Genomic DNA, 22824 nt, shown 5'->3' with positions numbered 1-22824 from the left:
GCAACTAAGCCTCCTTCACTCATGCTGCCACACACCCTAGTAAAACTGACTATCCTACCGATCCTTGATTTCGGCGATGTCATTTACAAAATAGCCTCCAAAACTCAGTAAATTGGATGCAGTGCCATCCGTTTTGTCACCAAAGCCCCATATCCTACCCACCACCTGCATGCTCTCGTTGGCTGGTCCTCGCTATATATTCGTTGCCAAACCCACCGGCTCCAGGTCATCTGTAAGTCTTTGCTAGGTAAAGCTCTGCCTTATCTCAGCTCAATGGTCACCATAGCAACACTAGCACGAGCTCCAGCAGGTATATTTCACTGGTTATCCCCAAAGCCAGTACCTGCTTTGGCCGCCTTTCCTTCTAGTTCTCTGCTGCCAATGCTGTACACAGCCCATCTGTAAGTAGCCCATCGAACCAACTACCTACCTCATCCCCATATTTGTTTTTCTGCTCTTTTTCACACCAGTGTTTCTACTTGCACATCCTCATCTGCACATATATCACTCCAGTGTAAATTGCTAAATTGTAATTACTTCGCCACTATTGGCCTATTTATTGCCTTACCTCCATTTGCACACACTGTATACAGATTTTCTATTGTGTTATTGACTGTACGTTTGTTTATGTGTAACTCCGTTGTTTGTGTCGAACTGCTTTGCTTCATCTTGGTCAGGTCGTAGTTGTAAATGAGAACTTGTTCTCAACTGGCCTACCTGGTTAAATAAAGGTGAAAAAAAACAACAAAATACATTTTCATTCCCATGTGTCATAGGTCCATGAACATGTTCACTGCTAGAGCCATTTGTCAAACTTTGGAGACTCCTTCATAAAATCTCATGTGCAATCATTGCCATCAAATGTGAAAGAATTTATAACCAAGATCTCACCAATAACGGATTAATAGAATTCTGCTCACATAGTGGATGGCTGCAAACTTTCTACTATTAAACTCGGACAACAGAGATGCTTGTTCTAGGTCCCAAGAAACAAAGAGATCTTCTGTTGAATCTGACAATTAATCTTAATGGTTGTACAGTCGTCTCAAATAAAACTGTGAAGGACCTCCGCGTTACTCTGGACCCTGATCTCTTTTGAAGAACATATCAAGACCATTTCGAGGACAGCTTTTTTCCATCTACGTAATATTGCAAAAATCCGAAACTTTCTGTCCAAAAATGATGCAGAAAAATTAATCCATGCTTTTGTCACTTCTAGGTTAGACTACTGCAATGCTCTACTTTCCGGCTACCCGGATAAAGCACTAAATAAACTTCAGTTAGTGCTAAATACGGCTGCTAGAATCCTGACTAGAACCAAAAAAAATTATCATATTACTCCAGTGCTAGCCTCTCTACACTGGCTTCCTGTCAAAGCAAGGGCTGATTTCAAGGTTTTACTGCTAACCTACAAAGCATTACATGGGCTTGCTCCTACCTATCTCTCTGATTTGGTCCTGCCGTACATACCTACACGTACGCTACGGTCACAAGACGCAGGCCTCCTAATTGTCCCTAGAATTTCTAAGCAAACAGCTGGAGGCAGGGCTTTCTCCTATAGAGCTCCATTTTTATGGAACGGTCTGCCTACCCATGTCAGAGACGCAAACTCGGTCTCAACCTTTAAGTCTTTACTGAAGACTCATCTCTTCATTGGGTCATATGATTGAGTGTAGTCTGGCCCAGGAGTGGGAAGGTGAACGAAAAGGCTGTTTGGCCCTGTCCGGGGGTGTCCTCGGATGGGGCCACAGTGTCTCCTAACCCCTCCTGTCTCAGCCTCCATTATTTATGCTGCAGTAGTTTGTGTCGGGGGGCTAGGGTCAGTTTGTTATATCTGGAGTACTTCCCCTGTCCTATTCGGTGTCCTGTGTGAATCTAAGTGTGCGTTCTCTAATTCTCTCCTTTCTTTCTCTCTCTCGGAGGACCTGAGCCCTAGGACCATGCCCCAGGACTACCTGACATGATGACTCCTTGCTGTCCCCAGTCCACCTGGCCATGCTGCTGCTCTAGTTTCAACTGTTCTGCCTTACTATTATTCGACCATGCTGGTCATTTATGAACATTTGAACATCTTGGCCATGTTCTGTTATAATCTCCACCCGGCACAGCCAGAAGAGGACTGGCCACCCCACATAGCCTGGTTCCTTTCTAGGTTTCTTCCTAGGTTTTGGCCTTTCTAGGGAGTTTTTCCTAGCCACCGTGCTTCTTCACCTGCATTGCTTGCTGTTTGGGGTTTTAGGCTGGGTTTCTGTACAGCACTTTGAAATATCAGCTGATGTACGAAGGGCTATATAAAAAATAAAAAAAATAAAACATTTGATTAGATGTCGAGAGTCTGTACTCCAGCATTACCCACACGGTGGGTCTGGCAACCCTAGCTCACTACCTAAGAGACGGACATACGAATGAATACCGACCAACAAACTTCATTCTAGAGCAGAATATGTTTTGACGTATAACTATTTCAGGTTTGATGATGAATACTACCTCCAAACGAATGGAACATCGATGGGCTCCACGTTTGCTCTGAGCTATGCTAACCTACATGTGGGTCTCAGATTTTTTTTGTTAACAATGAAAATGAAAATTCATTATTGAATAGGATCCTGAAGCAGTATCGATATAGACAATTTTTTTGTATATGGTGAGGAACGGGAGAAGACTTTATGACATTACACATCTGAGCCATTAAAAAGAGGACTTCCAAGAAGGCAGTTTTTCAGGCTGTGCCGTATACTGTATGCCACTCCACAGAGGACTATCTAGAAAAAGCAGCAGAGATGCACAATAGCTTTCTAACATGAGGCTCTTAAAGGGGAATGTCACCTCGTTTTTTTGTCTTGCTCCTCCAGAAATGCTGGCGGCCATGACAGGAGCGGCCATGACAGGAGCCAAATGAGAGTTGGCTTGGGGGTGTGGTTTGAAGTGGGTGTTTCTTGGGTGTCACCTTTGCACATTTTGCTACAAGGCTTTGGGAAAATCACCCACAAATGTCAATACCAGCAGATGACCATTATTTCATGACCTTTGTTACTGTTCTAGAGAAGTAAGTGTGTATGGAGGGACGGGCAGTTACCTGTAGTGCTGTGGACATGTAACAATGCAAGTCAACCTCCAGTGGGAGTGTCCCTAAAAGGGTGGGTCTGTGGTAGGACGGGCCCTGCTGGGGGTGGAAGGGGCCACTCCTGTCATAGAAAGCCGATTGGATAGCGATGGTGGTGCGGGGCGGGCAGTGGACCGACAGGAAGTCGCCGTCGCCCGCCTGCTCGGTGTAGTTCCTCAACACGTTGGACAGGTAGCCTAGAAGATGAGAAAAACACCATGGTTACCGACGGTTACCAGGAAAACAGCAGCACACCTACATCTATCTACAGATAATGGTGCCGGAGGGGATGGCTGCCGTTTTAGGGGCTCCTTACCAACTGTGCTATTTATTTGTTTTCACATTGTTTGTAATGTATTTTGTACATGATGTTGCTGCTGCCGTCTCTTATGACCGAAAAGAGCTGCTGGACATCAGAAAAGTGATTACTCAACTCAAACTGGACAAAGATGTTTTCTTTAATGAATCTGACGTGAAGGATATACTGCTTCCCTGAGACCAGGCCCAAATCACCGTCATCCACGTAAAGACAGAAATACAGGAGGCAGAGATCGGGGTGCCTTGTGAGAATTAGTCGGCGGGTGGGTAACCCGCCTCTACCATCGGTTCTATTGGCCAACATACAATCATTGGAGAATAAACTGGATGATTTCCGTTCAAGACTATCCCACCAACGTTTTTTTTAAATATATTGTGTTTCACCGAGTTGTGGCTGAACGACGACACAGATAATAAAGAGCTGGCTGGGTTTTCCATCGGCAGGACAGAACAGCTACATCTGGTGATATGAGTGGTGGATGTGTGTCTATTTGTCAATAACAGCTGGTGCACGATGTTTAATATTAAAGATGTCTCAAGGTATTGCTCGCCTGAGGTAGAGTACCTCATGATAAGCTTTAGATTGTCTACCAAGAGAGTTCTCATCTATATTATTCGTAGCTGTCTATTTACCACCACAAACCGATGCTGGCACTAAGACCGCACCCAACGAGCTGTATATGGCCATAAGCAAACAAGAAAATGCTCGTCAAGAAGTGGCTCTCCTAGTGGCCGGGAACTTTAATGCAGGCAAAGTTAAATCCGTTTTAGCTCATTTTTACCACTATGTAACATGTGCCTTCAGAGGACAAAAAAACAACAACTTTAGACCACATGTAATCCAAACACAGAGATGCATACAAAAAAAAACACCCTCTATTTGGAAACTCTGACCATAATTCTATCCTGCCGATTCCTGCTAACAAGCAAAAACTTAAGCAGGAAGTACCAGGGACTTGCTCATTACTGAAATGACACATGTGGATGCTACGCTACAGGACTGTTTTGCACAGACTGGAATATGTTCCGGGACTCATCCAACGGCATTGAGAAGTATACCACCTCAGTCACCAGCTTCATCAATAAGTGAATCGACGACGTTGTCCCCACGAAGACCATGCGTACATATCCCAACCAGAAGCCATGGATTACAGGCAACATGCGCATCGAGCTAAAGGCTAGAGCTGCCGCTTTCAAGAAACTGATCTGGACACATAAGAAATTCCGCTATGCCCTCAGATGAACCACCAAATCAGGCAAATTGTTAATACAGGAGTAAGATTGAATGCTACTTTGACAGCTTTGGGGCTTCTCGTGTATGGCAGGGCTTGCAAACTATTAAGGACTACAAAGGAAAACTCAGCCGCAACCTGTCCAGTGAGCTAAATGCATTTTATGCAGGATGCACCTGAGCTCAATTTCAAGTCTCATAGCAAAGGGTCTGAATACTTATGTAAATAATGTATTTATTTGTAGTGTTCTTATATAACCGACCTAACCGACCTGGCCCGGGTATCCTGGAAGGATGCCTGTTTATTCTTTAAAAGTGCCTTCCTCACCATCTTAAATAAGCATGCCCCATTCAAAAAATATAGCAACAGGAACAGATATAGCCCTTGGTTCTGTCCAGACCTGACTGCCCTTGACCAGCACAAAAACATCCTGTGGCGTTCTGCATTAGCATCGAACAGCCCCCATGATATGCAAAGTTAGGAACAAATATACTCAGGCAGTTATGGAAGCTAAGGCTAGCTTTTTCAAGCAGAAATTTGCATCATGTAGCACAAACTCAAAAAAAGTTCTGGGACACTGTAAAGTCCATGGAGAATAAGAGCGGGAGGGCGCCCCTGGAAGCACACTCCACACTGGAGGGCGCCCCTGGAAGTCCCCCCACACTGGAGGGCGCCCCTGGAAGCACCCTCCACACTGGAGGCTCCGGGCTGGGCGCAGGACGCACCAGGGTGGGGAGACCTACTGGAGGCCTGGTCCGTGGAGGAGGCACAGGATAGACCGGGCTGTGGGGGAGCACTGGAGATCTGGTGCGTAGCCTTGGCACCACTCTTCCAGCCTGAATGCCCACCCTAGCCCGGCACCTCCAGAGCGCAGGCACAGGTTGAACCGGGCTGTGGGGAGCATTGGATCTCTGGTGCTTAACACTTGCAACTCTCCTCTTGGCTACATGCCCATTTTAGCCCGGCACATGCGGGGAGCTGGAACAGGCCGCACAGGGTTCTCCTGGCGAACTAGTGAAACCGTGCCTAGAGCCGGCGCAGGACTCACCTGGCTGTAGAGGTGCACTGGAGGTCTGGAGCACCAAGCTGGCACAAGACTTGCAGGGCTGGGGAGGTGCACAGGAGGCCTGGTGCAAGGGGCTGGCACAGTCTTCACCAGACGGCTAGCACGCACCTCAGGACGAGTATGGAGAGCTGACTCAGGTGACATCAACTCGAGGACACGCTCCATAGGGCGAATGTCGTGCCTCATGCACCAACACAGCAGCTCTCTCATAGCTCTCTCCTCCAATTTCCCCATCAACAACTTCACGGTCTCTGCATCGCTCCCCTCCAATTTCACCCCGACTGGCTCTGGTTCCATCCTCGGCCGACCGCCCCGTGTGCCCCACATTTTTTGGAGGGGCTGCCTCTCCTGGCCATGCTGCTTGGTCTTTTGGTGGTGGGAACTTCTGTCACGGCTGTTTGAAGGAATGGACCAAGGTGCAGCTTCGTGAGCGTACATTTTCCTTTAATGATCAAAATGATGCGACAAAACAAACAATACAAAAACTAACCATGAAGCTCAAAGGCAAAGTGCCATAAAGAAAGTCAACTTCCCACCAAGACAGGTGGGAAAAAAGGCACCTAAGTATGGTTCCCAATCAGAGACAACGATAGACAGCTGTCCCTGATTGAGAACCATACCCGGCCAAAACAGATAGAAATCATAGAAACACAACACATAGAAATGCCTACCCCAACTCACACCCTGACCAAACCAAACTAGAGCCATAAAAAGTCTCCAAGGGTCAGGGCGTGACACTTCTGACCCACTGGGAATGTGATGAAAGAACTAAAAGCCGAAATTAATCACTACTATTATTCTGACATTTCACATTCTTAAAATAAAGTGGTGATCCTAACTGACCTAAGATAGGCACTTTTTACTAGGATTAAATGTCAGGAATTGTGGAAAAATGTAGTTTAAATGTACTTGGCCAGGGTGTATGTTTAACTTCAGACTTCAACTGTAAATTACAAAGACACTAGAGAGGGGGGCCATACATTGGATCAGGACTAACAAGCTGCTTTTGTGAAATGAAAGGACACTAGATAAGTAACCATGCTCACCACACAGCATAAGGCATTCAATAACAACCATGTCTCAAGGAGGGTGAAAAAGGAATTATGTCCCCATTTCTATGAAGGATTACAATGCCAGCATGGGGGCTGTCGACCTATCTGATGCTCTGATAGGCTACTACCAGGTCCTCTACCAGGTCCTCCAGGTCCTCCGCAAGACCAGGAAGTGGTATAAGACTTTTCTTTACCACTTTGTGGACATTGCTACATTAAATGCTTTCATTCCCCACAAGCAGATGGCCAAAGCAAAAGGTCAAACACCTCTCTCCCAGTTGGCCTTCCGAGGGCAGCGGGTGTTGGAAACGGCTGAATTGGGGGCCCAAAGCAACCTCACCACCATCACAAGACCCCCCCACAAAGTGAGCACCACTATCCAACACACCCGCCACAAGACAAAAAGGAAGAACTGCAAGCATTGCACAAAACACAGGGGGGTAGAAAAGAGTGAAATGACAGATCTTCTGTCCGAAATGCCAGTTCGCTTTTTTTGTCCCAGGCAGAGAGACTGCTTCAAAGACTATCACGACATGCACAAGCTGGGATGTAAAAGGAATGCCATTTGTAAATAGTTCAGCTTCTTTCTATTTTTGAACCTTTTTTAGCGTAGGACACGTGTGTGTGTGTGTGTGTGTGTGTTTGTGTACATCTGTTGCTTTTATATTGCTGTTGTCAATAGTTTATTTGTATGAGGGACCAATACATTGGGTTGAAAGAACACGTGGATATCCCCTGTATGTGAATAATAACTTTTTGGCACATCCAGTGTGCAAAAACTGTGCAATTACCACATTCTGACACGTTGGAGAGGTTGAAATCAATCAATCAAATGTATTTCTAAAGCACTTTTTACATCAGCCAATGTCACAAAGTGCTGTACAGAAAGAGGTTTATCATGTAGAGATTGTTTTTACACTGAACAAACAGCATTTAGGGATTGCAAATATGTAATAGCAATTGAATGATCTAATTTACAGACAAGGTTCACATTGGAGAGGTTTAGAGACATCACTTACTAAAACATCTGCTCATTTCTAGTTGTTAAGTCTATCAATCCCATTTTTGGGATTCTAAAATTGTTTACATGTTGTGGAAGCCATCTGATGTGTTTCTAGCTATGGGACTCAACCATTCACATACAGCTTCTCATTCCTTCTCGCATCCATGCACTCTCCTCCTCTCACCTTTTCCCTTCACTTGTGGATGACATATTCAATCAATCAACCAGTCTGCTGTTCCCACATGCTTCAAGAGGGCCACCATTGTTCCTGTTCCCAAGAAAGCGAAGGTAACTGAGCCAAACGATCACCGCCCACGACATTTACATTTAAGCATTTAGCAGGCTCTTATCCAGAGCGACTTACAAATTGGTGCATTCACCTTATGACTTTCAAAATAAAGAACTTATTTTGTGTGTGCTTGATCTTGTGTATTCTGAACTATGTAATTCCTATCCATTTCCTCATAATCTCCCAGATGTCTTATTTCCAAAAATACCAAGTTTTGGTATGTCAGAATCATGTAATTATACATGAATAGCAGTTACTTTTGGGTATGTCTATTTAGGTGGCAATCTAAAAGGTTAAGAGTTTTACAAAACTAAGGAGATTTTGACTTGAGCATGGAACTTATTTTGGCTACACATCACAGACAAATTTGTCCACTAGACAGTGACACATTCAATCAGGAGGCTGCCTTGTGCATTGACAGACAGTGACTTCACTCATGCCTGCATCTAACTGATCTAGAGTGTAATCATTAGTCCAAAAGTTGCAAACTAAAGTTTCTATTTGGACAAATACATACACACGGTTCACTTTTATAGCAGCCACCTTGCATTCCTTCTCGCATCCATGCACTCTCCTCCTCTCACCTTTTCCCTTCACTTGTGGATTTCAATGCACACAACAGGCAAAAACAATATTTGAATGTCAAACCATATCAAAGCCGCTACACACAGCCTACATCGTTGTCACCATAGCTAAAGTATTGTCAACCCGTTCCAATCATGCAGTAATGTTAGTGTACAGTCAGTAAGCAGTTTAGCACCTACACCGGCGGGCCCCATGGCAATACATTAGTAAAACAAAAAGAGTTCCAGTGTTGTGTTGGATAGTCATAGCCAGCTAGCTAACATAGCATCCCTCTGTTTGAGCAGTGTTTGAGTAGGCTAAACTAGCTAGCTGCATTTGCTAGTTAAGTGAATCTGCAAGTGAAAAGGAAAATGACACTCCATCTCTCTCTTGCTTCTCCTTCATTTTGGAAGAAATTAATAAGTTAACTGTTCAACTATTGTCTTTGTTTCTCTGAGTTATCTACTCACCAAATGATATGCACTGCAGAGATAGCTAACTGTAGCTTATGCTTTCAGCACTAGATTCATTCTCTGATCCTTTGATTGGGTGGACAACATGTCAATTTATGCTGCTAGGTTGGAGGATGTCCTCCGGAAGTTGTCATAATTACTGTTTAAGTCTATGGAAGGGGGTGATAAGCGTGAGCCTCCTAGGGTTTGTATTGAAGTCAATGTACCCAGAGGAGGACTGAAGATAGATGTCCTCCAGCTATACCATTGTGCTACCCTACAGTGCTGTTGAGGCAACTGAAGACCTTCATTGCAAAACAGTGTGTTTTAAACAATAATTTGGTGATTTGTGAATATATTTAACTAACTTTTTAAAATTGGTTTATAGTTTTATTTTTATGAAACAAATAATAAATACACAGAGGAAATTATGGCGGAGACATTATGTACAAAAAAAAACACACAGTCCATGAGATGGCTGCCATCCACTGCAGCGTCATCTTCCAACAAGCCTGACAGCCTTCACTTAACCATCTCAAAAAACATTGCTCCGGGCCTAGAATACCACAACACCAAGCTAACGCTAAACGCCCTAGCCTAGTGTCATTGGCTGTTAGCCTCCAGTCATATGAGGCTCTCTGAGGCTAGGCTTGAGATAAAGCCTCGCTAAACTGTGCTAGCACTAAGTCCGCTAACCCTGAATCCTGGTCTCCGCGGATAACCTCTGTTAGCATTAGTGGGTCTATTCTCAGACTCAGTTGCTAGGTTTCCATTCAATTGGCAAAAGATTGTCATGCAAATATACATTTCTGCACCAGAGATGTTTCCATCAAATGTACTTGTTGCCGATAAAAGGCTGTTCATGATGACGTAGTGCACATAAAAATACCTTTTGCAGTTAAATTCCCATGTACCAAATAAATGTTTTTCATGGGTTTCCATTGCATTTTGAAGTCTATTGATAGTTTTCAAACAACAAAAATGGCGTTATATAGTGAGTGTGCCCACTTGGGTGTTGGGAAATGTGCTCTAACCAACAGCACAGCCCTCACGTTGTTGACTAGAGCACACGTATAGCCTACATGATGAGATAATTATGGACAAAATAGCAAGATTATTTTGATTTGTCAAATGGCAGCCCAAGTATTGATGATCATGTCACCAGAATAATACCCTCAATATTTATTGGAAAGGAGCACCAAGCTCATCACCTTGCACTTTCACCATCCTGTGAAGTTCATCTTAGCTTATTTAGTCTGTAGCCTAACAAACTGCATGCTTTCCCGACGAGTATGACTCCAAGACGACGGTCATTATATAAGTATTTCCACAAACATTTCTTACATAATCAATTATACAAACACAAAAAGGTTCCACCTTGTCGAGCGCATTTTGTTTCGTTGACATTTGGACATTTGAAATGTTTCCATCAGGCCTGTCATGACATTTTTTATCCAACATTTACTTTACTCGCACCAAGACGTTAGCCAACCACCATGTTTTGAACTGTATTCCATATTTTTAAATGTATAAAAACAGAGATGGGCAGCCTATTTGAAAACTTTGATTAATGTTATTTTACATGTGGCTGTTAGGCGAAACCCCACAGGCCTAGCATGTCTCTTTAATCCTAAAGCTAATTCCGGCATTAGCAAGCATTTTCTGGCATTTCTATTGACATATTCCTGTCATTGTGAGGCACCAGCCTGTCCCATCAGGAGAACTGAACCCCATCACAAAGCACCGGCACCATTAACATTCCTGCCTACGAGAAGGAGAGTGCAGATAAAGGAGTACTGCCTTCCTTCCTTCTTTCCTCTCTGTCAAACGGTGTCTTTTTTACTCCACAACTATTCAGCCAAATGATTGACAGCTGGCAGTGGACCATTCGGGACAAAAGTCCTCAAGATAAACAGATGTGTCCCAAATGGCACCCTATTCCCTGTAACGTGCGCTACTTTTGATCAGGACTCATCGGGCTCTAGTCAAAAGTACCCTATTCCTGCACTTTACAGGGAACAGAGTGCCATTTGGGACTGAGACAGACTTCGTCGTATGGGAGAGGGGAAGTGCTTTCACGAGTGACTTTCTCAGTACAGGCACGGTGCGATAATGTTTGAAACCAATGTTCCACTTTACTTGAACCCAACGACCATAAGGACTTACCAATGACATAGATGTAATTTACCGTCATGCCTGTTCATGTCAGCTTAAGAATTACTTACAACAAAGTGTTACAAAAATGCATAAGAGGCTGCACAGACTTTATCCAAAACAAGGAGACTTGTTAGTATCATTTTAAAGCCGTAAGCAATCTCTTGGTTCAAAACTGAAAGTGTAAGCTAAGAAGAATTGCAACTTTGATTCAGCTAGCTGAACATGTTAGGTTCCCACTGCTGAGTGCTTTGCAAACATTACAGGTACATTAGAGGAAGTAGGAACTATCCCCATACACAGTGACACACACATAATCATCTTTACCATGACCATGGTTACCTCTTAACAGTGCAGTAGTTCCATGGAGCTTGGTCATGAAACTCTCGTAGCTCAGAGTAACAGGGCATAACCAGACAACAGTGCAGTAGTTCCATGGAGCTTGGTCATGAAACCCTCGTTCCATGGAGCTTGGTCATGAAACTAACCAGACAACTCATAGCTCAGAGTAACAGAGTAACAGCTCAGAGTAACAGGTCATAGACAACAGTGCAGTAGTTCCATGGAGCTTGGTCATGAAAATCTCATAGCTCAGAGTAACAGGTCATAGACAACAGTGCAGTAGTTCCATGGAGCTTGGTCATGAAAATCTCATAGCTCAGTGGAGCCTCTGATCTTTCACCGTTTTATTCATTGCTTTACCTGTATCATTTCAAGTGCACTTGAAGTCAAACCAAGAACATTTTACATTTAAGCTTTTAACTATAACAGTAGGCTACTTTGAAGGGATTGCCATAGTCAAAGGCCAGATGTTTGCAGTCAGGTATAGCAGGGTTTTGCCTTGCCGATTTCATTGATCATAAAATGCAAAGCGAAGTTAGCTTGGTGTGAATAGCACACAGTGTTTCTTTGGCATACAGTAAGCTTAATGTGCAGACACACACACACACACACTTTCTCTCTGCAGCGGGCAGGGCTATGTGTAAGGGTGAACTTTGCATTCCCCATGACAGGACCACTCACACACAAACAACAACACAACCAGCTCGGACAGCATCCTTACTACTAGTATGCACTTGTACTTGCCTGTAACGAAAGCTAACGTGTCAAATCATTACAGCTCTGAAGTTCACAAGCAATGTTATTCAATTCAAAACGTTGGCTAGATGTTTCAACTCTATATGGCAATCGTGAGTGTCTGACTGAAAACGTTTGAGGCTGCTTTGAGCCACAATTCGTTATAGCCACGTTAACAATCTCATCACAACATTGTTTTCACGAGACAGCGTGGTGGTATCGAGATTGTTTAGCATGCGCAAACTGGTAAGCAGATGACCTGAGATCAATTCTCAAGATAATTAAACATAAGCACACATACATGAATGTAATACACAAGCAGGTACTAAGGGCATATGTATGAGGAATGACAACACAACCAGCCCCCAAAACAGTTGCTGCAGAGTTGCAGCTTCCACTTATACACCGTGTTATAACACCTAAGTCATGCGATAAGAATCAGCCTGTCAGACAGTTTTATGGAATGTCCAGACCTCGGATGCAATTGTGCTTCCACCCCCATCATGTGATCTTCTACCCCAGTCAGCCTATCAAAAAGCTGGAAACCGGAGGACCTGAGGCCCGAAGGTAATTAGTTCCTCATTTGCGGTCATGTGATGGCCTCGTGGCCTGACCCCGGCATTAGAGTGGGTCAGGTAGGACGGAGATTAGGGAGGGACTGCTGTGTTGTGTCAACACTGTCGCACATGGTCTCACTGATTAGATAAAGGCCTACTGTAGGTCAAAGAGATGTGCGATCCAGGCTTTCCACATGGTTCGGCAGAGAGAGAGAGAGAGAGAGAGAGAGAGAGAGAGAGAGAGAGAGAGAGAGAGAGAGAGAGAGATGCATTAAATGTTGAGGTAATGTGTGTGCTAATGTAATAAACTCTCATGATCAACTATGCAAAATAAAAAAAGGAGGCGTACTGTGGTCAGAACCCTGGCTCTGACCATAGTACGCTTAGGTGTGTCAGGTACCAGTAGGAATGCACAGAGAGGTAGTGCTCAGGTACACTACATGAGCAAATCTATGTGGACACCTGCTCGTCGAACATCTCATTCCAAAATCATGGGCATTAATATGGAGTTGGTCCCCCCGTTGCTTATATAAAAGCCTCCACTCTTCTGGGAAGGCTTTCCACTAGATGTTGGAACATTGCTGCAGGGACTTGCATCCAATGGCACCGCCATTGGGAGATTAGGCTTGGCTCGCAGTCGGCGTTCCAATTCATTCCAAAGGTGTTCGATGGGGTTGAAGTTAGGGCTCTGTGCATGCCAGTCTCAAGTTCTTCCACACCGATTGCAACAAAACATTTCTGTATGGGCCTCGCTTTGTGCATGGGGGCATTGTCATGCTGAAACAGGAAAGGGCCTTTCCCAAACTGTTGCCACAAAGTTGGAAGCAAAGAATTGCCTGGAATGTCCGTAAGTAAGCTTTGCCCAAACGATGAAAAACAGCCCCCAGACCATTACTCCTCCACCACTAAACTTACAGTTGGCACTATGCATTGGGGCAGGTAGCGTTCTCCTGGCATCCTCCAAACCCAGATTTGTCTGTCGGACTGCCATATGGTGAATAACCTAAAACACAAGTCCAAATCTACACTGGAGTTTCTAACCAAGGGCTGTCCTGGACGCGAAAGCCCAGGAAAATGAACAGGTACAGTAGGCGACAATACTGTAAAGTAGGCCTAATTAATGCTACAAATAAAGCCTATTTTTATGTCCATTAAAATAACATCAAATTGATCAGAAGTACAGTGTAGACATTTGTTAATTAGGGTTGCACGATATATCTGTGAACATATTGGAATCGGATGATAATTTACCTAACAATGGCCCGATGTCTAGCCACGGTGCATACCTATATAACGTACATGACACATGACATAACGCAACATAAAATGTTGAGCAACACGTGCAACACAGCATTCCTAACCTATCCTACACAATGTCTGCTGTGTGGATCAACAGTCAACAAGTCGAGCAGTCATTTGAAAGAGTAAAACATTTCAGCGAGTCAACTCAAAGGCGATTTCCATTAATGCCAAGATAATGGAATTCATTGCCTTTGACCATCAACCGTTCTCTGTCGTGGGTGATGTTGACTTTCGCCGACTGGTCAAGCGCCGGTACACACTACCAAGTGCGCTATTTTTCAGATGTTGCCCTACCGGAGTTACACAGTAATAGCTTCACTGCTATTAGCGTCACGACATACATACTATGGAACGCCATTTGGGTCTTTGCATGGCAAAAAAGATACAGTAGCACTGTCTCAGCTGTACAAAAAAGTCTGAAAACAAGCAAACACCGGCCACAAATGTTTTTACAATACCTCGTAAGTAATAAAGCATAATTTTTTCAACTGAAACTTCCGGGGTACCTTGCTTTAGCTTGGTACCTAGCTAGCACCAATACAACCAGCGTGAAAACAATGACCAGTAGAAACTGCAGTCATTTTCATTATTCTTAGCAATGATTTAGGAATCCTTGTGACTAAGTATTAGCTAGGTTGCCACTTGTTGTTTGCCGATTTGAAATTGAACTTCAGGTCATGAAAATAAATAGCTAGCCAGCTACTTGACCCTGTTGCCCAAAGCTAACGTTACAAGCAGCCAGCTAGCTTCATCTGGCTTGTGAAGCTCGACCGGACCGGGTTATGTGTTGTGAAGCTAGCCACAATAAGCATTAGGGACAATAGTGGAACTTGCAGTTTGGCTTCAAAATAAAAGTATGTCATTGACAGTGATGCAAATGAATACAAATAGTAGAATTATGCCTTTTATTTTAAAGGCTAACCACAAAGTCCACTATTGTGGCTAATCTTTATTGTGGCTAGCTTCACATAGATGGGTCCGACCACCATTAATTCAATAAGAACTGTCTTATAAATTATGGTTATTTTAGAAGATAATGCTATAGTTAGCTAGCTAACTATAACAATTGAAACAGATTATGTCGTGTTATTTGACGTGTATCTTTTTGAAGGTACTCTCTGAAGGTACTCTCTGAAGGTACTCTCTGAAGGTACTCTCTGAAGGTACTCTCTGAAGGTACTCTCTGAAGGTACTCTCTGAAGGTACTCTCTGAAGGTACTGTAAATCGAACGGCACTCAAAAGTGCATGTTGTTGTGCAGAATGTTGCGGGTTCGAGCCCCGCGCGAGGCAAACCAGAATGCACTATATGTGGGCTTCGTGTGTAAACTTTAGACAAGGAGAGAATGTTCAACTGGGAACCTGCTCGCTAAGCTTCTCCTGGGGCTCTGAAGGGGAACTTTAAAGCAACAATCTGGAGATTGCCATTCAACCCCCAGTTTGTGCTTTTAACATCTGTTGGGGCTTGAGATAGAGCTTTAAAGATACTCTCTCAGCACACTAGAGGCTACTTACTGCTTAGCATCCCAGGGGTTGTTGAGGCAGTATCCACGTCTCCCCTCCTAACCGCCCTCCCCAAACATAAACAATGGTCTCCCCACTGACCTCTTGGCTAGCGCGTGCCTGTCCCGCTGACCCATGTGGGCAAGGGGACACTTTCACTCTGAGAGATGGGCAGGGGGGGGAAGAGTTGATGAGGGGGCGGAGGGGCACGCAGAGATAAACACACACGCTGACAGTCGCCATTCATCAATTTAATGCATTAACAGTTACACCACATACCTTTTCGGGACGGTTCAAAAGCCCAGGCGGGAAGAAAGGGAGAAGAAAAGGAATTTCCATTCAAAAAGAGGAGTGGGTGGGCCCTGAAAGGGAGAGCTTTGCCTGGTTTAAACAGGCTTACCCGAAGGGCTGTTCACAGAGGAGAGAACAACAAGTGGAGAGGCAGAGTAGCACCTCGGAGGGTTTAAAGAACAGGGGCTGAGGGAAGCCTATACACAGGCATGTTCAATAGGACTTCACCAGGGAGATCCCCACCCACAAAAGGCCTGTTGGAACAGCTAGCAGCTAGCCTATAAGAGTCTCTTATTGTTTGGCTCACTGGAGACACACACGTAGTGCATGCACACGCAAACAGATAGACAGACCCAGACGACAGACAGAGACAGCGTCACAGGGCATTACTGTTTGAATGGAGGGATAAGGCTGAGGAGTGGGACCTTTCCTTTTCCTCACTATTTCCTCCTTTCTCATCTCCGCTGCCTGTTCTTCTCATCTTACTACATCAGCTCCATCTCTTATCATCACGTCTCCCTCCCTCTTCCTCTCCCTCATCCTGAGCATACCTGAGGTTGCCAAAACAATCATTGGCAGGGCACCCTTTTTCCTTCAGTCTTTCTTTCTCTTTTTATTGTCCCCGTCTCTGAGCTTACCTGAGGTTGCCACAGTCCAAGGGAGACTGAACAGAAGCAGACTAGTGTGGCTTTGAGGACTCTGCTGTAGCATGGTGCAATTCAGACTGTCAGTCTTTACCAGAAGGGGCCTACACAATGCCTCCTTGTTCCAATGCACCCCACACCCCTTCTCTAACGTTCCCTCCCTCTTTCTTTTTTACCTTTCTCACTTTCATATTTCTCTCTACCACTTTCTTTCCTCTCTCTACCTTTCATGTGTTTCTTTATTTTCTCTCTCTCTCAGTCTCTGTCTCCTTCCATACTTCTCTCTTCAGGGCTCTCTACCTCACTTTCTTTTAACTCGCTTATCCCTCGCTCTCCTCCTACCATACCTCTACGTACGTCTAACGGGCCTTAAAATATCATGTCCCCCCCCCTGACTGTGATTTTATTGTCTCCCATAAGCAAAACATAAAACATGAAATAGAGGGATGATAAGGGGAAAGAAAAGAGAGCTGGATGGGTGGATGAAGGGAGGGATGATAACTTGGAAAAGGGCCTAATTGAGACACATGCCAGCTTTTTAAAAAGCAACATAAAAATCAGCTCCCAGGAAGCAAGAAAGAAAGAAAGAAAGAAAGAAAGAAAGAAAGAAAGAAAGAAAGAAAGAAAGAAAGAAAGAAAGAAAGAAAGAAAGAAAGAAAGAAAGAAAGAAAGAAAGAAAGAAAGAAAGAAAGAAAGAAAGAAAGAAAGAAAGAAAGAAAGAAAGAAAGAAAGAAAGAAAGAAAGAAAGAAAGAAAGAAAGAAAGAAAGAAAGAAAGAAAGAAAGAAAGAAAGAAAGAAAGAAAGAAAGAAAGAAAGAAAGAAAGAAAGAAAGAAAGAAAGAAAGAAAGTTGTTGTGAATAAGAAAAAATGAGAAAGAAAGAAAGAAAGGGAAGGAGAGAGAGTGAGGACGGAGGGCATCAAAGCGTGGCTGACATTCCCTCAGACAACAGGAGCAAACAGGCGGTGTTGAAAGGATCATTTGATAGCCACCCGTAAGTGGGGCGGACGAGAGGAGATAATTTTTTAACAATTATTATTATTTTTTATTTTTTTAAATCGGTGGCCTTTCTAGCTACAGTACATTGTTACTAGCTACATCCACTAGCATAATATGACTCTCAATAGCAAATTCTGGAGAGACATATGATGATGGCCTATAATAGGCTACATTGTTCTCAATAGCAGTCTGCACAGTCTGAGTCAAGACAGTGACGCTATAATGCATCTCTCATTAGTATAGTCTGAATAGTGAGACTGAGACGGACTGTGTCCAACAGGCTGTGTACTACACCCCTACCTGTAGAAGCCTGGGCAATCACGGTTTATGGTTTCTTTAACGTTTCTTTTCTGTTCCATACTGCAGTGTCTGGAGCTTTCCGACAGCTTTCAGACAATGCAACTGGTATTGAGTTGATGAATGTTGCACAATGTTGCCTAACTGCAAACCGAAAGGGAACCGACTGAAATAGTAATTCCCTTATTTTCAGGGAACGTTTCTTGCTAAAAAAGATGGTCTTGGACTGATGCTCTCCGGATCCACATTCTAGAATCACACGCACAACTTCTCCATTGTGTTGATGTCACTAGTGGACAGGAATGACAGTTTACTGTACGTCGATGTTGGATGCCATGGAGGGGTTTCGGAAGGCGGGGTTGTTTGGCGGATGTTCTTTACAGAATGCCCTGCAGAAGAGGATCGCCAGTCATGAAACTACTCCAGGAAGATGGAGACCCTCTCCTAACTCAAGCCTCACTGCAGTGAGAGCTAAGCAGTTACTTCATGTCAAAATTAAATCAAACTTTATTTCTCATGCGCCGAATAGGGTAGACCTTACCGTGAAATGCTTACTTACAAGCCCTTGAACCTGTTGGTTAAGAACAGTGCAGTATTTACAAGTAGGCGAAAATAAAAAGTAACACAATAAGAATAACGAGGCTATATACAGAGGGCACCGGTACTGAGTCAGTCAGGGGTACAGGTGTGCAGGGGTCCGGAGACACCAGGCTAGTTGAGGTAATCTGTACATGTAGTTCCACTGGATGTCATAAGGTGAAGTGAATATGCATAGACTTAAATGTAAATAAACAGTAAAGTATCAGCTGTGTACAATAAACAGCGGTATCAGCCGGGGGGGGGGTAGCAGAGAACTTGGCTGACAGGAGTCCTGACAATTTTATGGGCTTTCCTCCTGACACCGCCTATTATATAGGTCCTGGATGGCAGGGAGCTTAATGTACTGGGCCGTTCGCACTACCTTCTGTAGCGCCTTACGGTCAGATGCCGAGCAGTTGCCATACCAGGCGGTGATGCAACTGGTCAGGACGCTCCCGATGGTCCGCTCCACTACAACCCCGTAGATGTCAATTGGGGCCTGTTCGGCCCGCCTTTTCCTGTAGTCCGCAATCAGCTCCTTTGTGTTGCTCATATTGAGGGAGAAGTTGTTGTCTTGGCACCACACTGCCAGGTCTCTGACCTCCTCCCTATAGGCCGTCTAATCATTGTCGGTGATCAGGCCTACCACTTTTGTGTCGTCGGCAAACTTAATGATGGTGTTGTAGTCGTGTTTGGCCACGCAGTCATGGGTGAACAGGGAGTACAGGAGGAGACTAAGTACACAACCCTAAGGGGCCTTAGTGTTAAGGATCAGCGTGGCAGACGTGTTGTTGCCTACTTGATGAAGTCCAGGATCCAGTTGCAGAGGTAGGTGTTTAGTTCCAGAGTCCTTAGCCTAGTGATGAGACGTTGGTGCATTGCATTTTCAGTGGGAAAAGACAAGCTACAGCCTAGCCCAAGTGATTAGAAATTAAGCCTCGCAGTCACCAACATAGTCACCATTCTCATTCATGGGGGGGGGGGGGGGCATGTTTAAAAGCAAGGAGTCTAATTCATGTTTTGCTCAGTGAGTGTACACCTTTTTACTTCTGTGCTGGTGTTTAAGTTGGTTGTAACCAGAGACAAAAACAACATTAAAATGCTACTGTGACTGATTGGGCTTTTAACAACCCTAACGCAATGGTAAATCTAAGCGCAGGTAGCGCTATAGGTTCAGTGACGTGTCAGAAATATTTGAGCTACTTTCACCATTATAATTATGGGTGGACTTGCCGGCATTGCCGAGAAAGGGTTTTGATGAATAAACAGGTTGTGTCGAGACTTGGATTCTCACTGGCCAATCAGAACGTGCTCCATGGCCAAAGATGTGGTTGCTTCAAGTTATGTATTTAAGGTCTTTTATGGATTACCTTGGAATTAACTCCAATTCAAATGTTAGTCCGTTATAGTTTGTTAAATGGTGTACAGAAACCAAATAACGTTTGCTAAATATTTTAAATTGAACCCATTTGCTGTCCATATTGTTCTAAGTATTGCATAGCTTCAATAGCATTCACACTGATATAATATAATAATAATAATAAATGCCATTTAGCAGACGCTTTTATCCAAAGCGACTTACAGTCATGTGTGCATACATTCTACGTATGGGTGGTCCCGGGAATCGAACCCACTACCCTGGCGTTACAAGCGCCATGCTCTACCAACTGAGCTACAGAAGGACTAGGCCTACTGTAAATTACATTATGACTGAGCATGGACATGCCAAACATTGTCAAAAAGCAAGAATAAATTAATTATTGATAAGGCCTAAAAAAAGACAATGAACACTTTTAAACAAAATGTCACACTTACAAGCACCATCATTTCTCCCCATGGGCATATATTATTAATGATGGATGTCAGGATGTCAGGGAGCTCAGCCCCAGTGATGTACTGGGCTGTCTGCACCACCACTGGTATAGAGGTTCTGGTCAGGGATCCAGTCCCCAGTGGTTCTGCACCACCACCTGATAGAGGTTCTGGATGTCAGGGATCCAGTCCCCAGTGATTATGTCTGCACCACCACCTGGTATAGAGGTTCTGGTCTGCACCACCACCTGGAATAGAGTTCTGGATGTCCGGGGTTCTGGATGTCAGGGATCCAGTCCCCAGTGATGTACTGGGCTGTCTGGACTACCACCTGGTATACAGGTTCTGGATGTCAGGGATCCAGTCCCCAGTGATGTACTGGGCTGTCTGCACCACCACCTGGTATAGAGGTTGTGGATGTCAGGGATCCAGTCCCCAGTTATGTACTGGGCTGTATGCACTACCACCTGGTATAGAGGTTCTGGATGTCAGGGATCCAGTCCCCAGTGATGTACTGGGCTGTATGCACTACCCTCTATAGAGCCTTGCAGTTGAATGATAAGCAGTGATGCAGCTAGTTAAGATGCTCTCAATGGTGCAGATTCCCAGGAATCTAAGGGCCCATGTCAATTATTTTCAGCTTGTTGAGGGGGAAGAGGCTTTGTCATATCTTTTTCATGACTGTATTGGACCATGATAATTCCTTAGTGATGTGGACACAGAAGAACTCAAAGATCTCGACCAACTCCACTACAGCCCTGCCGATGGGATTTTAGGACTTTTCCTCGAGACCGTCGATAGCGATGAATCGAGTATTTCCCAACCTGGCTCCAAGGAACATCAGCAAGCTGTTTTATAGTTCAGTTTCTTCTTCTTTCTGTTTAAGATAATACTATCCCCCCTCCTTCCAACTGACTCTGTCCCCCTCCCCTCAGCCACCTGCCTCGGCCCGCCGTAGACAAAAGAGGCAGGAGGCGAAGTAGGGGATTTGTTTGGACAGAGCTCACCTGGCACACAGACACAGAAAGACAGTAGTGCTCTGGAAAAAGCCCTGTGGAGGAGGGGCTAGGTGGGGAAAGGAGGGGTGAGTTAGAAAGGAGAGGTATGGTGAGGAAAGGGGGAGGAGAAGGAGAGGGGTAAGGGAAGTGTTGAGGAAAGAAGCTTGGAGAAGCGAGGGAATGGGGGGTGGGGGAAGAATGGATGGGGATGAAAATAAGAGGAGTATGGAGAGGTGCTGAGAGGGGGTTACATGGTAAAAGAGGGAAGGGGGCCTGGTGCACTATAACCAGCTCTCAAAAATCAGATCATGATTAAGATATGGGAGGGCTTCAAGGGGATCTGGATAATGAAGGGAGGTGTGTGTGTGTGTGAGATGGACATTTGAAATTCTTTTTTTATGCTGTTGCCGTTTCTTTACAGTTGAAGTTGCAAGTTTAAATACACTTTGCTAAGTCATAAAAACTTGTTTTTCAACCACTCCGCACATTTCTTGTTAGCAAACTACAGCAAGTCGGTTAGGACATCTATTTTTTTGCATGACAAGCAATTTTCCCAACAATTGTTTACAGACATATTATTTGACTTATAATTCACTGTATCACAATTCCAGTGGGTCAGAAGTTTACATACACTAAGTTGACGGTGGATTTACACAGCTTGGAAAAGTCCAGAAGATGCTGCCATGGCTTAAAGAAGCTAATGATTGGCTAATTGACATAATTGAGTAAATTGGAGGAGTACCTGTGGATGTATTTCAAGGCCTACCTTGAAACTCAATGCCTCTTTGCTTGACATCAAATCCAAAGAAATCAGCCAACACCTTAGAAAAACAATTGTAGACCTCCACCAGTCTGGTTCATCCTTGGGAGCAATTCCCAAACGCCTGAAGGTACCATGTTCATCTGTACAAATAATGGTACGCAAGTATAAACACCATGGGACCACGCAGCTGTCATATAACTCAGGAAGGAGACGTGTTCTTTCTCCTAGAGATGAACATACTTTGGCGCGAAAAGTACAAAACAATCCCAGAACAACAGCAAAGGACCTTGTGAAGATGTTGGAGGAAACGGGTACAAATGTATCTATATCCACAGTAAAACGAGTCCTATATTGACATAACCTGAAAGGACACTCAGCAACGAAGAAGCCACTGCTCCAAAACCGCCATAAAAAAGCCAGACTACGGTTTGCAACTGCACATTGGGACAAAGATTGTACTTTTTGGAGAAATGTCCTCTGGTCTGATGAAACAAAAATAGAACTGTTTGGCCATAATGACCATCGTTATGTTTGAAGGAAAAATGGGGAAGCTTGCAAGCCAAAGAACACCATCCCAACCGTGAAGCACGGGGGTGGCAGCAACATGTTGTGGGGGTGCTTTTCTGCAGGAGGGACTGGTGCACTTCACAAAATAGATGGCATCATGAGGTTGGAAAATGATGTGGATATATTGAAGCAGCATCTCAAGACATCAGTTAAAGCTTGGTCACAAATGGGTCTACCAAATGGACAATGACCCCAGCATACTTCCA

General features: G+C 44.3%; 1 protein-coding gene across 2 annotated transcripts in view; it reads right to left on the bottom strand.

Annotated features, from left to right (window-relative positions):
* LOC123995667 (protein eva-1 homolog A-like) overlaps window positions 1-22824 on the bottom strand; it is a 169054-nt gene that overhangs the window by 133177 nt on the left and 13053 nt on the right. Inside the window, exons 2-3 of one of the 2 annotated variants that reach the window (XM_046299325.1) lie at window positions 3077-3300; window positions 2827-2969 (exon numbers count right to left, since the gene is read on the bottom strand). In XM_046299325.1, coding sequence (XP_046155281.1) covers window positions 2827-2883 — 57 coding nt within the window. In that variant the 5' untranslated portion in view covers window positions 2884-2969; window positions 3077-3300. The remainder of the gene's footprint in view (window positions 1-2826; window positions 2970-3076; window positions 3301-22824) is intronic. The other variant, XM_046299324.1, reaches the window with a different exon arrangement.

This window comes from Oncorhynchus gorbuscha, linkage group LG14 (assembly GCF_021184085.1).
Source record: "Oncorhynchus gorbuscha isolate QuinsamMale2020 ecotype Even-year linkage group LG14, OgorEven_v1.0, whole genome shotgun sequence".
Classification (NCBI taxonomy): Eukaryota; Metazoa; Chordata; class Actinopteri; order Salmoniformes; family Salmonidae; genus Oncorhynchus; species Oncorhynchus gorbuscha.
Note: the sequence above shows the minus strand (reverse complement) of the source record. Positions and strands in the feature narration are given on the sequence as shown.